Source organism: Sinohyriopsis cumingii, chromosome 17, assembly GCF_028554795.1.
Source record: "Sinohyriopsis cumingii isolate HCF-2022 chromosome 17, ASM2855479v2, whole genome shotgun sequence".
Lineage (NCBI taxonomy): Eukaryota > Metazoa > Mollusca > Bivalvia > Unionida > Unionidae > Sinohyriopsis > Sinohyriopsis cumingii.
This window is the reverse complement of record NC_142977.1, coordinates 28,951,067-28,967,334: the sequence shown is the minus strand read 5'-3', so window position 1 is coordinate 28,967,334 and position 16,268 is coordinate 28,951,067. Positions and strand designations below refer to the sequence as shown.

The window sequence follows — 16,268 nt, the reverse complement described above, 5'->3', positions numbered from 1 at the left end:
AACTTACATGAGTGAACACCTGGCATTTTTGTACCGTATATACCAATGTTATTTACCACCGTTAAATTAAAAGAAGGAATACAAATAAATGCCACACAGCAAATGAGTTCTGAAATGTTATCTGGAAGAATGCAATTTGGTCGAAACAATGAATAAAGCAAAATCTGCATCTAATATGTTTGGGAAAAAGGATTTAAGTGATGTTATGCATGCTTTGCACTGTGTAAGTACTATACATTATAGTTCAGCATGGTCTCCCTGGTAAACTCAACCGGCCCGCAAATTATGAAGTCTGTATTTACCTTTATTTACCTTCGTGTTGGAGAAATCAGAAAATATACACATGCAAAATAATAACAAAATCAGCCATAGTACTTTATCACTGTTTAATAATTGTCGGATCACTGAAAGTTACTTTTACATGCCTGTCATAGGACACAGAAATTTTTTTTTTGTTTCGTGTCCCATGATTTACAGCCATTACAGTAGTCAACAAAAGACTAAAAACTGTCAAGCTTAGACATTAGCCTGTAGAAAAGCCGACACCCCCCCCCGCCTTCTACCAGGCCTTTATTTTTCCCTCATTTATTCGGCTTATATGCAAATATATATAGTAGTAACAATTGTTCTGATCAAAAACAAACATAAAAGGAATATTTAAAAAAATGGGATTGTTGCTACCAGTGATAGATGCTATAGTCTGTAATCCAGGCTAATGTACATGTCACAAATTGCCATTGTAGCATCAAAGTTGACATAGTGGTCATGTATATTATTTGTCTTTAGAGTTAATTCATATTGCTGGGGGTGAATAAGGTCAACATCTATTAAACCTGCAAGAGAGAATCGTTTGCAGGATTTGATTGATAGTGTTCAAGACTTGTGATGTTTGTTGTTTTTCCCCCCAATGTTAAGTGATTACATCCCAATCACAGATAAGCATCTATTCAAGTTTGTGTGACCAAGATACACACTTTGCTTTTAGAGTTAATCCCCATATATCATCTCTGAATGAAGCTGTTGACTTTTGTCTCCGAGTAAATGGTTCTGTTTCTGGATGAGATAACTGTTTCTTTTTATTTATTAATTGTTAGATATGCAATGTACATGAATAGATTTTTCATATTTTCCCACAGCCCAGTCAAAACTCTCTTTATATTCAATATTACAACTGAGTACTAATAATTTTAACACTCAGAACCTTAATAACAATGGACGAACCTCCAACTAAAAAGAGAGAAATTTTAAGGCTGAAGAAAATAATTACTGCAACGAAAAGAACTGATAAAGAGCAGACCACTCGCAAAAAAGCGGTTTAAATACCGGTAAAACAAATTTAGACTGTTAAAAATGAAAAGGAGTAAATAAGAAATGATTTCATATGCTAAAATGTGACTTCAAATGTAAATGTGATTTCATGTTTAATTATAGAAGTATATCTTTACTGCTATATAATTTTGTTTTTAGATGAATGCATACAATATTTTAGCAAGAACTATTTAAAGAATAGAATGTATGTACCGTGATTGTGGTTATTTTTCTTGAAATTGTTCTGACATGGAACCATGGAAACTGGTCTTTTTGTACAAACCTGCTATGAGACCACCTGTCTTGAGAGACCACTTTTTGTTAGCTGAAGGGTTGGTCTCTCATAACAGGTTTAATGTAATAGATTATAAATTGTCAAACATGACCACAAATCAACTTACAAATTTTTGTTAAAGTCAAATCTGAAGAAAACAATGGAAAATGTCTTCTGTTTGTCTTCATCTGTTTTGTCCGAGCGATTGAAAATGCAGGTCCTATCATTCATCTCCTAAAACGGAAATAAAAAACACAAGTAACAGACTCTGAGGCAGATAAATGAACTTTAATGCTCTCCACCACAAAAATGCTAATAGCTCTTGGAGGTGAAACTCTCAAATTCTCTTGCCTCTAATTCACCAAGACTTGACTCAAACTCAGACATCTGATTGATGAGTGATTTAACATAATTATGCCATAATTCTTAAATTAGTTTGAGAATGAGAACTGTTAGTAATCTTGGGTGCTCAACTCTCATCTTTCAAGTTAGGGGAATTTACGTGTGATAGTGATAGCATATATTGACATTGTAATGTAACCTTCTTGGATTCAGTACAAAGACCATAAAGGCAAAATCATAGCTATTATACTTGAGAAAGGCCCCAGCCCATGTAAATCCATTTCCAATTCACTGTAATGTGGAACAAGTTGCTGCACCATGGTTTCACTAACATTTGGACATTTCATGTATCATCTTATTCATCTTATAATGTGTTTGAGGTGTCACTGCCTGAAATGACTAAGCCTGAATCAATTCAATCTCTAACTGCACTAGCATCGATCACTCTTAATATATAGCTTCAAACTTTTAAATGGCTTTTAAATATGTATCCTTTGGTGAAATTTATCAATTTTAACCAGATGTGGTACAGATTTGACTTCAATTAATGTAAATCTGAATTATTTCTGGCTTATTTTGAACTTCTGGTATTAGTTCAAGGGTCGTTATAAAATACTGTCAGTGTTCATTTTGATTATTGCATCAATATGTCTCATTCAACTTTCAGCAACTTAACTTTTTCAAAACCTTTATATTGTTTTTTTAATCTTGACCATGTTTAAGAAATAGGACCAAACTAGAAATAATAAGAAAATAAGAAAAACGTAATAATAGCAAATTAAAAAACAAATCAATTACATACATCTGATATGGATTTTTAGTTTAGCTTTAATAATTTTTAAGTCATATCGCTACAATGTCTGCAGTGTGGCAGTTTACAGTGATGTCTAGCACTGGGGCATCACGCCGCAAATATGTAGCATCATGTCCCACCCAGTCAAATTATCCTGAAACCAGGCCAAACAGTCCTAACACTAACCTCTTAATGCTGAGGGCCAAGCGAGGCAGCTGCTAGTACCTCTGAATTATGTGAATTACATGCAATATTAACATCCAAGCAGAAAAATACACCCAGACACGAGCATCATTCGCATATATACACAAACATACAGCATGGGTTCACAAGCAGGAACTACCATTATCTTATGTGTTCGACCAAGATGAAGAATAGGCTCCACACAGATAAAGTGCAGATGGATCTGTGTCACATGAATTTCTCAGGAATACAATATACGCATAAATTGGGCATTTCTTTATGTACATGTACTTACTTAAAAGTGGGATCCGATTCTAAACTTCACTGACCTAGCTCTGCTATCAATTATTTGTTCAAAGAGGGTCTTCAAAATATTATGGAAATTAAATTGCGACTATGACAATAACAGGTGCAACAAGCACCCTATGAAATATGGTTTATTGAAAAAGAACATTAAAGTTATCCAGTTTTTGAATATCTGCATGTGTACATGCTAGCATGTGCAGCTGAAATGAACTATTACTGAAAGTCCAAGGGAGAGTTTCACTAGACTTACCAAAGACCAACAACATTGCAGGAGGTCATGGGTTCGAAGCACAACTAATTTATACCAAAGACTTATAAAAATGGTACTAGCAGTCTTATGAAACTTGTTTAGACCTGAATAAACAGTAACACAAGAAAGAGTGAAAACAACAAGCTTTTAAAAATACAATAATTTATTTCCCTGGAAAAATTCTGTAAAAATTTAAAAAAAATATGAACTTGCAGTTTTTTAGAATCCAAAAATAATCTGATAATAAAATTTAACTAGTCCTAGTAACAAAATGTTCTACTGATTTCATGTTCGAATCCCAACGAAGAATGCAAGATGGAAGACGATAACGTATGCTGCAATCTGTAGTGTTGAAGTCTACAGTTCCTTGTAGAAATAAGAATTATCACTCCGGTTTCTGATAGCTGAATACATTTTTTATATAAAAAACTGCTTGTTCCACAATATTACATGAGCACATGTATTTTCCAGAAAAATAACATAATTAATCATTTTGAATCCAAGTAATTTGAAATAACTCCAAACCAAGCAATTTGAAATAACTGCAAACAGCACAACATACAACAGTTTAACAGCCCAGTTTCTACTGAGATTGTTTCTCAAAACATGGGTTATATGGGCTTTCTAAAACATAAACAAGGGTCACATGATCATCTTCTGGAAGTTTATAGAAGCAAATACTTGTTACAGATCACGTTTACCCAGTGTGACCCTGATGAAAACCAATCATTTTTACTCTAAGAAATAAAAAAAAATTAAAAAATTGTTTAAATCTTAAAAACAAGGTCCCGTCATGACCTTGGAAACAACCAATCATTTTAACATAAAATAGAACTTGATTACGAAGGTTGCTACAAATTCTGAAACAGGGTCAGGATTTAGATCAACACCTGGTGTTTATAAACTAACAATCAAGGTCAAACTATTTCCTAAGAAGAAAGTATCATCTCAAGTTAATAAATTTACATTACAATATCATGTAATGAAAAATATATTTTTTTATAAAACTGACAAACAATTCAATTGAAATAAATATATATTAAATCAGATATAATTAAATCAAATATACATAACAGCAGCTGCCTTGCTTGGTGCTCAGCATTAAGAGGTCAGTGTTAGGACTGTTTGGCCTGGTTCCTGTTCTAAGGCAGACATTCCATTTCATCACGTGATAGTAAAATCATTTATATCTTGTACATGTAATTGATTATAAGGCGGTTTGCTAATTTTAGCCTGGACAAGTTGCAAATCCTCTTCTAAGGCCGAGCGAACTGCAGATTCCATTTTTCATTAAAGAAAATATCCCTAAAATAGGTCCCCAAATCAGGATCAAAACTGGTACATGAAACTGATGTATCACTCATTTTACCATAAAAAATGGTGGTCAGTGCCTAAAAAGGTTTAACTTTTAATAAGATATATATTCTATCTTACTTTTCAAACAAAATGAAATCAATACACTGGAAATAACAACATATGTCAAAATAAATTAAAATGTCAGTAATGCCTACTGGTGGCAATATTTTAAGAAATGAATACTAATTAAATTAAAATGTCAGTAATGTCTACTGATGGCAATACTTTAAGAAATGAATACTAATTAAGTAAGTAATGTCCACTGAAATTTGCATTTCAGTTTGATCTTTAAATTTTTGTTCAGTGCAATCATTATAAATATTCAAATGCAAAAAATGTCCAAGTGATGCCTGAAAGCAATTACATAAGGACCTAATTAACAACACAGTGTTTGATCCCAGGCTTGCAGAAATGTTTGATGTATTGTTAATCAATAAAAGTATATCTGCTTTGTATTATCATGTTAATTACATCTGTGTTGACATTATGAGTGGTCTATTCAGATACCCATCTTATATAAGCATCATATGGAAATGCCAGAGAGAATTCCCTTCTATCTGAGAATCCTTGAGAAATCATAGTCAATAGCTGTAGTTGCATCAAAATGTTTAGCTATAATTTACATTAATGTAACTGACCCAGGTCTGCACGCTTAATCAAATTTGCAAGTCCATTTATGGAACTGATGTAACTGCTATTGTAAAGCTGGAAAACATAATTAACACTATGTTCAACTGAAAAGTTTGTTAAGTACACGTAGACTTTATTTACCACTAGTACAGTTGAAAAAACTTTAGTTCCAAACCCTACATAACTCAATGGCTTGTTGCTATCTCTCAACTTGATGTAATTCTTGGAAATTCTATTTCCATTTCACATGATGATGGCAATCATATCTCCTGCCACGAGACATACTCAAATTGGAACATGATGTCCCATAAACGTAACTGTGTCCAGCTTTTATTCACATGAATCCGAATACTCCTTAATTTCTGTGTTGATTATTAACATTTTTCTAGAAGCTTATTCTCCCATTTGTCTTAAGCATGCATTGCTTTCTGGACGCCATTTAAAAAAAAATCAATAATTAACAGTCTGATCATGCAGATGCTTCACATGAACAAATAGGTGCAGTTTAAAACGTCTGGGGTGCTGCTGTAAAGTTAGTCAGGTTCCCTGACTCATTTCACTAATTCTAATAGGAAACTCGGATCCAAATCAAACACCGATGAACCAATTATTCAACGTTTTTGGCAACAATCATTTTTCCGTAGTTTTTGCTTGTATGCTACAAGTCCATAAGACTTAATGCAAAATCATAAGGATTGGCAGGGTTGATATTGATATGATCATCCATTCAGGTGGAATAGCAATAACACAATTTTCAAGACAGCCATTGTGGTGGCAATACTGAATGTCTAGACAGAAATGTTTTCATTTAGGACCAACTAGACATCAAAAGAAGTTTTCCTATGAAATCCCCAAGTCAATACTGTAAAACCTGCCTTGATAGATTAGATAACACCTGTACTGAGAGACCACCTGTCTTGAGATGATAACATGGTAATGTGACATATGATAAGAGACCATTTGTCTTGAAAGATCATTATTTTTTTTGGCCAAAAGGGTGGCTTTTCAAGACAGGTTTTACTTTATATCTTTCCACTCAGGAGGAGAAGCAATAACAAGATTTTCAAGATGGCTACCACTGTAGTCATACCGTATATCCAATTGGCACCCTTCTGATTTAGGCCCAACTAGACTCCATATATACTCCTTTAGTGAAAACCTCATGTGGATATAAGGAGGTATAGCAATAACAAGAGCTTGAATATGACCACTTTGGTGGTCAAACTGAATGTCAGATTTGAATCATTTGCACTGAGGACCAATCTAACATAAGAAGTCTTCTTGTGAAAACATATTGTTGATATGACTTGTTCATTCAGAATTATTAGTGATAACAAGATCTTTAGAATGGATGCAATAGCCTGCATCTTACACATCAGATTGGCAACATTTACTTTTAGGACAGACTGGACACAAAAAGTATTTCAGTGAAAACCCTACATTGGTATGACCAAACATTCACAAAGGGTAGCAATAAAAATCATTCAAAATGGCTGCTCTGGCGGCCACATTGGATTACTAAGCAATACTATTTTCAGCTGGGACCAACTAGACCTTGGAATGAATGTGTGTGTGAAGTTTCGTAGCAATTCTCTAAGTAGTTTAGGAGGGCTAGCAACCCAAAATAACATAAAAATGTATAGCTTATAGCACATCTATTAAGGATGCAAACTCTCGGAACATGTATATGGTTTACAATAATGAAAACTCAACCAATCAGGCTCAATGAACAACTCATTTTTATTATATGCTGAACCTCACCTAGTTTGTGGTTGTTTAATATACTGGTATTTCTTTTACTTCTTATTATGAGAGGATGAAGTTTTTAAGAAAAGTCTTTTGTAATGGTGCAAAATTTTGTAGAGATAATTTCACAGTTCATTTTGTCGGGGTCGGTGTGACACATACCCATTTAGTTAGACATATGGCTAGTCTAGCAATAAATTGTTGACTGAGAAGGAGGGAATCTGCTCTGTTTGGGGCATGAATTGAATTTTAATTAGGACTTGCTCAGTTAACTGCTAGAAACAGAGTAAAATGTTAGTACAATAGTTGAGACAAACTAGTGAAAATTTTGGGAAGTTGTGGGCCATTTGAAACAGGTGCCATGAAATGATATTTTCCAGAATGGTTATTAATAAGGACAGACTAGAGAGGAGTACTCTGACTTTGATGGAGTAATACAATTTTTGGCGGGTGAAGAAGTAATCCTGATTGGCAAACTTAGATAAGGGTGTGTGTTCCACAGACTAAATTTTATGGTTTAAGTATTATACAACAAAGTTTTAGTCAGTTCAAGTCTATCTGCTGAGGGGTAAAGTCTGATGGGCCTCTGAGGAAAATTAATGACTAATTTATCTCATATCTAAACCATGCGAGGGGGTCTGGGAGAATTTGAGAGACCCGAAACCAGAGAAGGGATGAAGCGAATTCTCTCATGATAAGCAAGCAATAGTTCAGGAAGGCACAAAGGATAAAAAAAAGCTCCCTACTGGTGGCACAGTGGGAGAAAAACACAGTCTGCAAAAAGAGATTAATGACCCAAAGAGGCAGAAGAAGAGAGCAAGAGAAGAAAAGAAAGAGAAATGCCTACCTATCACCAACAGTGATTTGGAAAAGACCAGAAGCACCAGGTGGTGCTCACATGCTGGCAGTTGATTTCAATCAGTGACTCATTATATGATGAAATCTGTTCTATCAGTATAACAGAAAGGCTAAATGAATTTTGCATAAATTTTAATAACTATATAAAGGAGAAAAAGAACCATTTAAATGTCAGGACTGAGTTCATTTTGTTTATGTAACTGATTAAATTGTTATATTTTATATATCGGGGCTTCTTTTGTTCTGATCTATATCTCTGCACAGATCTCTGTTATTCCATCCATTAATTTCATATTTTATGTTATTATGTGCTCCTTTTTTCCCTGTTAACTTTACATTGTCAGAATTTTTCAGTATTACCTGATACTGAACTTGCACGATAATACACATATAGCATTCACGTGCATAAAGGAACTACTTTCTATTGTAAACAAACAATGGACGCAAACGCCAGCACTTTTGATTTGTACACAAATCATGTACACTCGCGTAAGAGGCTCTTTATGTTGTGGTTGTTTAAATTTGTTTCTGAATGAACTAAAACAGATGTTTCATGGACTGCCACATACCAGCTGCTTTGGCACATTCCGCATTGATAATGTTACGGATTTAGGCTAGCTACATTATATAACAGACGCAAGATAAGGTCCTTACAAATAACATACAAGTGACAAGTCATATACTCTCTTCTTTAGCTGCTGATAAGAATGGCAAAATAAAATATACTTAGTTTTACATCCTGAATTTCTTCAAAATGTATTTTCTTAATTCTGCAAATCTGAATTACATGAGCCATGTCATAGGTTTTCAATCTGGATTACACATTTAGAAACTGTGCTGTAATTTCGATGATAAGTGCAACTGCATCCTCCTTACTGCACTCAAAATGAAATAAGCATTAAATTCCATAGCATCTTTTTGATAATTGCAATTGAAAGACTTCATATTTTTCCCATTTTATGATTTCAAACATTCAATGGCAGAAACAGAAACACATTTGCAGATGTCAACACACTTCTCCCTAGCTTATTAAATCTCATGTATTTCATGTGGAATCGTCACATACAAATCCAGTCAATAATCACGAAATTTCCTAGAATCGAGAAAAATACCAAAATCTATTCATTCCAGATCAATGGAAAAGTTGTTGCAATGGACATTCATTCACAATATGACTCCAAATTTCAATTTTAACTGGACACGCCATTTTCTTTCGAAAGTTATGTTGAGCGCGCGACTAAGTTATGTGCGCAGTAATAATGTTGAATTGTGTAATGATGAATATGCGCTTGTGTATTTAGTTTGGAATGCAGCATACATTCATTTACGTTGTTTCTTGTAGTGTATTGTGTTTATATAATTAAACCTTAGGTAGAATAAAAAAAATGAGCATATAATAAAAAGGTTACTGCATTTGTATGGGAAAATATGAACAAGGTCATGCAGTATTCCATCCCAAAACTCATTCATATTTTCCCATACAAATGCAGTAACCTATAATTATTAATTACTCACTCCAGGCAATAACACTGTCGTCAATCATCTCATAATGATAACCAAAAACCATAAGAAGTAGAAGATCTCACGCTTCATCTCACTTCCTCATGACATCGTTGTTGAATATATTGATAATTTTAGTAAAATATCTTTTGGATTTCTTTTCGGCTCCAAAATACAATGACCAAGAAACTAAACTATGGTTTATAAATTTGAAGCAGCTGTTAACTAACACTGGTTTAAAATGTACATGTACTGTAAAGAAATATTGATCAGCATTTTCAGCAATCAATGTTATGTGCACTACAAACAATTCTCATCAGCTTTTATTTTATCCTGTCATCCAATAATTTGATGTCAAACTCGTTCATACTTTTAGAGAACATACACAAAATCCTTCAAAACAATTCTCTTGAGCAGCGATGTGGAAATAGGTCATTACTGTGTCACTGACAGTCACATGCATGTTAATTTCCATGTTTATCAAATTTATAAACATATACAGTTAGTAAACTAAACCAAGCCATTAACACGTATAAACACTGAATCTTTAGCAACTACATGTAAGTCCAAGAAATGGTCACTGCAAACAAAGAGCTGAACAAGCAATTTATAATTTATCAAATTTGCACAGGGTGAAGATTTTATACTCCTATTATCAAACACACAAAGATAACTATATTGATGGGTGAATTTTTCAGCATGAAACAATTACTGAAATTGCATCTGTTTTTCTGACAAGAAAGCCATCATGGACAATTATGCCAGGTCACTAATCACTAAAGATTTCCAAAGATCTTTTATATTTTTCAAAGATTTTATCATTTTCTCACATCACTGCTTTAACTGTTTTTCTTTTTTATTTCATTATTACAGTATGTGAAAGAAACTGCAACCATAGTATTTTACATCCGATCTATCCCTGAGTTTACTGTGCCTGAATATGCTTATGTAGTCTAGCAGGTGATATCATACATGTATCTGTGTCAGAATGTGGTGATCATATCAGTTATAGCTGCACAGCAATAGCTGGTTTTACAAAAGCAGAAATCCTCAAACACAAAAGAGTTCTGTACTTTGACCGTACAGTCCCTGGAGTAGTGATGTTGATCTTGTTGTGCACACAGACAGGGCTGAGATGTCACTCAACATCCCAAGGGCTCCAGCTGGAGGAGTGACACAAATTGTTTTGCTTTGTAATAATGCAGTCAAAACATGTATCTCCTATCACTCACTGAATTACAGACCCTGAAACTCTTGAATCCAAAGCTGCTTTATTTCAGATGCATTCTGTACCTTTGTTTGCACTGATCACATCAAGAGGAAGAACCACAACTACTTATTTGATGGGGGGATGGGATGTGATTTGATCCCACATTCAATGTCTGCTCTTACCATGTAATCTGTGATACCAGAGCTTGCACTTTTGTCCAACGTAAAACCAAACTGTAAAAAGAGAAAAACAAATGTTTAAATCATTGAGAATCAGTTAACAGTGCTGCTGATTGCATCTAAAGTATAACTAGAGCTATTTTCATGGATCATCAGGGTAAATCCCCATGCTTTTTTATTCCATATCCCCTCCTCCATTTCAGACTGAATCAATACAATATTACTTTCTGCATACTTGGCCCCTGACCCCCCCCCCCCCCCAGGATCATAAGGGAAAGGTACAAAAATTACTCACACCAATAAGTACTACATGAGCAACCTGTGGACGAAGTTTTCGGAATTTCCAGCTGTGTAGTAGAATAATGCATTCTGAGCAGGTGGAAAAATAGACAGATGGGATCAAAACAGCCCCATGTAAAAGCAAAGGGATAATAGTATATGTCATTTCTGAAGTGTTTTTTTTTAAACAGTCACATTACTAAACTACTACAAACTAAAGACAAATATAGTAATGACTGTTTATTACATTCTTTGATATAACATCTTCTCTCTTAAAAAGAATGACTTTAATTTCCCTAGCCAAATTCCTAATTTCTCTGTATTTCAATAGTTTTATCATAATGTTACTTTGTTGCAATGTTTAACTGGTTTGATCTGTCTGGTCCACCTGAAAAAGATTACCTCAAATATAATGTTTTTATTATCTAACATGCTAACCAGATTTTTAAAAAATGACCATTTTTCAAATGAACTTGGTCTGACAATAAAGGCAGCAGGTAACAAAAAAGTAATAATTAAATCATTCATAATCAGTAAATGACAAAGGCCTTACAAGCATGTCAGATGACAAGGGCATGATAATCACACCTTGTTCATAATTAGTATCTTGGTATCATGGGTTGCTGGTTCAATGCAATGAAAAGAATTATCTGTTTTTGTACTTTTTTGTTTAAATAAGTTAGAAATATCCTTTAGCTATCATTTTATACATGTATGTTGACTATGTACAGCTTAAAGTAAATCTCTTGTGGTAATATGGATTCTGACCAATGTGAAAATGGCAAAAAATCATGTCCAAAAAAGATTTTAAAAATGTCTCTTTACAAATGAAGCTACAAATTAAAAACAATATTAGTAACAGAAGTCAAAGTACCCATAGATACCCTGCAAGTCTTGACAAATTGAGCATGAAATAAATGTACTGTCTGCAATCAATATCATTCATCATGAATGGCATTGTATTTGTTGTTTGTGTTTTGTAAAGGCAGGATTAAGTAAACAAACAGATGTCATTACTGGTGAGAGTGATGCTGCTGATGATGTTCCCCTTGCTAAGATCCCTGACATCTGGTAAGATGGATGTTGATTTCATGGATTAATTTTTATTTAATTCTGATAGTGAGAATGTCGCACCTGTGATACCAATATTTGAAATGAAAATTGGCTTGACCATGAAGACACTGTTTGTGAAATAAGTAATTACCACGAAACAACTGAGTTTTTGAGTGATGATGATTTAGCAGTATAAACTGTTTACTACCTGTAAGTCAAAAGTCATTGACATGGACAAATACATCAGCACTTTGAAGAAGAAAAAATCTGAACATAATGTGAATTGGTGATAATTAACCAAACTTTTCTCCTGTGAAACAATGTAAACAATCAGTGTAGTAGCTTTGTTTTAGCAATGTTATCTCTCATTATGGGTAGCAGTGCCCCAGGCATCAGAGTGGACTAAAACGCTCGCCATCAGCAATCACTGCCATCTCACCTCAGTCCACATGGATTCAGTCTTGGGCTCAGCTACTGTGGGTATGTGGATCTTACTGGAGTTTTCCCAAAGATTTTTATCCACCAGTTATAGTGGTGGCCCTGCATAGCCAATTTTGCACTGAGAAATGGCATCAAGCCCAAAACAACATCACTGGTAGCACATATTACAACCAGCAAAATGTACTTGCTTATTTTTCTCATTTTCACATAATTGTGATAAAAAAACAACACAAACGCCGAAAATTCTGTGCAACTAGTTTCACATTTAATGTATGCTTCTTCAGGCACGAAATGTTTTGAAAGTAACGGATGACGTCTTTTTTTTATCACAATTCTTAAATTTTTCAACAACATAATGGCATCAAATTATGATCCGCCGAGAGTAATGACGTCTTTGAAATATCAAATATTGAAACTATCTGAAAAACAAATGAAAAGCAGCCTTCACAGCAGTTTCTCGAACAAATGTGTTGAGGAGGGGATCGTTCCACCAGGTTTATGACTGTAACTGAAGATATACATAGGAAGCAGAAATGAAGATTTCCAAGATTCTATCGACAGACTGTTACATAAAGTCTCGCTAAACATAGTTGAGAGATTAGCAGAAGAACAACAAAAAATATCACAAAACATCGGAAAACAGATGGAAAGTGTTAGGGATGAACTGAGGAAGGAAATAGATGGGCAAAGACTTTTCAGTTTCGACCAAGAAATATATCAAAAAACAGAATCAACGAAAAATGATATACTTCTGAAGCAAAATGAAAAACTGAACAATTTACAAAAGAGTAAAGAAGAGAAAAATAAAAAAGTCAAAAAAAGTGGAGAACAACATATAATCCATTAACAACCGAAAAAAACACAGCAGAAAAACAACAAATTATCACAACAGAAGAATAAACAGCAGCATAAAAACAACAAATCAACACAACAACAGAGTAATAAACAGCAAGAAAAGAAGTTTTCTAAACCCATAGAAACTACTGCAAGGAAGAGTGTAATACTCCTATAGCACCTCCCAAAACTTCAGTAACCCAAAGAGTCAACATGAGTAGGAATTTTGAAAATTCAAATAAGAACCAACAGGATGAACAACAGCGAAAAAAACTTGACTCCCCAGGGCACAACAAAGAAGACATATGCAGAAGCCGTAAAACGGAGGGAATCAGAAACAGTGACCATGAGAAAGACACTGACAAACCTGGTAAAGATTTTACAAGGTCTTATAGAGACGACATCACAAGACAAAATAATAGGAGGTTCCACAGATTCAAAAGTAGAAGAGAGTGGAAAAAAGAAACAAAGCGAAGAAAACAAATTAAGAGAGGAAAAGAAACAGTCTTAAACCTCTCATGTAGAATATTAACTGATAATGACTATATACTGTTAGGCAAAGGGCTAAAATTTTGTCCCAAACCAAAATGTCACAATAAAATTAAATTAGCTGAAGAAATTTTTAATTTCTCTAGACGCTTAAAATTAAAAGAATTTTTTTATGATAAAGCATACAAGAATTCAGACAGTAAATCAATTTCTTTTCATTCTAAAAAAATGGGTTATTTTAACACAATTAAATCATCTTTTACACCAGCTAGTGGACGTGATTCATATTTAGATTTTTATATTGATGCGATCACAAAAGAAATATTAACTGATAATCATAAAAAGCAATATCATAGTAATATTTCTAAGGACAAAATTAAGTCTTTATATAATCTAATGAATGACGACAGTATAGTTATTAAAAAGGCTGATAAATCAAACACTATTATTATTATGAATCAAGATGATTATGTTAAAGAAGTTGAACGTCAAATGATGAAAAATACTACAAACATATTGACAAAAACCCGTCAATAGAAATTAAATCAAATATTTCAACATGCATTAATGAGATTGCTAAAAGTAATAATTCCATAATTGAGGAATTTGATACTTCTTAACATACGTACACTTCAATTCTACATATTACCCAAAACTCATAAAAATCCTGACCATAATTTACCTTTAAATTATCCAGGACGACCAATTATATCAGGCTATAATTCATATACTGAAAACATATCCAAATTTATTGATAGTGTTTTACAACCTTTAATGAAATCACTTCCTTCATACATTAAAGATACCACTGATTTCATTAAAAAGTTGAAGTCTATTCCACAGCTATCTGATAACTCAATCCTTGTATCATTAGACATAACATCACTATATACCAACATTCCGCATGCAGATGGTATTGAAGCATGTAAATATTTTATTGATAACAATCTTAATAACAGCACACTATCTAGTGAAGATATATGTAAAATAATAAAACTTATCTTGGAAAACAATTATTTTGAATTCAATAATATGAATTACATACAAATAATGGGTACAGCAATGGGTAGTCCCATGGCTCCTTCATACGCTTCCCTTTTCATGGGTAAATTAGAAAAAGATTTTCTTCAAAACTAAAAGTTTAATCCATCTGTTTGGTTTAGATTTTTAGATGACATATTTATGATCTGGAACCATTCAAATGAAGAACTGAAAAAAATTTATTGATCGCCTGAATCATTTTCATCCGACAATTAAATTTACTTATGTTGCATCAAGTATGCATGTTTCATTTTTAGATGTAAATGTAATAAAAAATATTGATAACACTATCTCTACAAATATTCATATCAAAGAAACCAATATCCACCAATATGTAGAATATTCTTCATGTCATCCCATGTCATGTAAAAATGGTATACCATATAGCCAGGCTAAAAGATACCAACGCATTATTTCAGATGATTGTCAATTACAAAATTCTTTGAATAAATTACGAACTTATTTCCAAAATAGAAATTATCCTACATACATAATTGATTCTGCAATGAACAAAGCCTTTAATCGTACTCAACATGAGGCTTTAAACACAGCAGAATGTAAAATAGAGAGAGATGTAATTCCTTTCACAATACAATATAATCCTTCATTACCTAATATAGGTCGTATAATTAATAAATATTATAGTCTCCTAAATTTATCCAATAAAACTAGCGTCAAATCACTTTTCAAAATTAAACCAGTTCTCGCTTATAGAAGACCCAAGAATTTGCAAGATTTTTTAATCAAAACTAAACAGACAGAAAATAAAAAATACACTTTTCGTCATCTAAATGTAACAGACACCAGTGTTCTCAATGTGCAAACATAACAGAAAGTACTTCTTTCAGTAGTGCTAATACAAAAGAGGTATTTTCTCTACGCGATAACACTAACTGCATATCAACTGATGTGATTTATTTAATAACCTGTAAAAAATGTAGCATGCAATATGTTGGACAAACACTACAACAATTTTCTAAGAGAATGAATAATCATCGCTTTCATATAAAAAATTATAGAGATCCTCAGTTTTCCTCTATGTTTCAACACACTTTAACACCAATAATCACTCTCTACTTGATTTTTCTTTCATGCCAATAGATATTGTGCATGGTGACATGAATAGACTCATAAAAGAAACTTATTGGATTCATAAGTTAGATACTCTGTATCCTAATGGAATTAATGCTAATGCA

The 16,268-nt window shown here is 33.2% G+C and overlaps 1 protein-coding gene across 1 annotated transcript in view; it reads right to left on the bottom strand.

Moving 5' to 3' along the window:
• The window catches only part of LOC149778333 (protein GPR107-like), a 94,061-nt gene that overhangs the window by 54,593 nt on the left and 23,200 nt on the right, over positions 1-16,268 (bottom strand). The window contains exons 3-4 of the mRNA XM_089939147.1: positions 10,939-10,989; positions 1,710-1,816 (exon numbers count right to left, since the gene is read on the bottom strand). Of these exons, the coding sequence (XP_089795273.1) occupies positions 1,710-1,816; positions 10,939-10,989 (158 nt within the window). The remainder of the gene's footprint in view (positions 1-1,709; positions 1,817-10,938; positions 10,990-16,268) is intronic.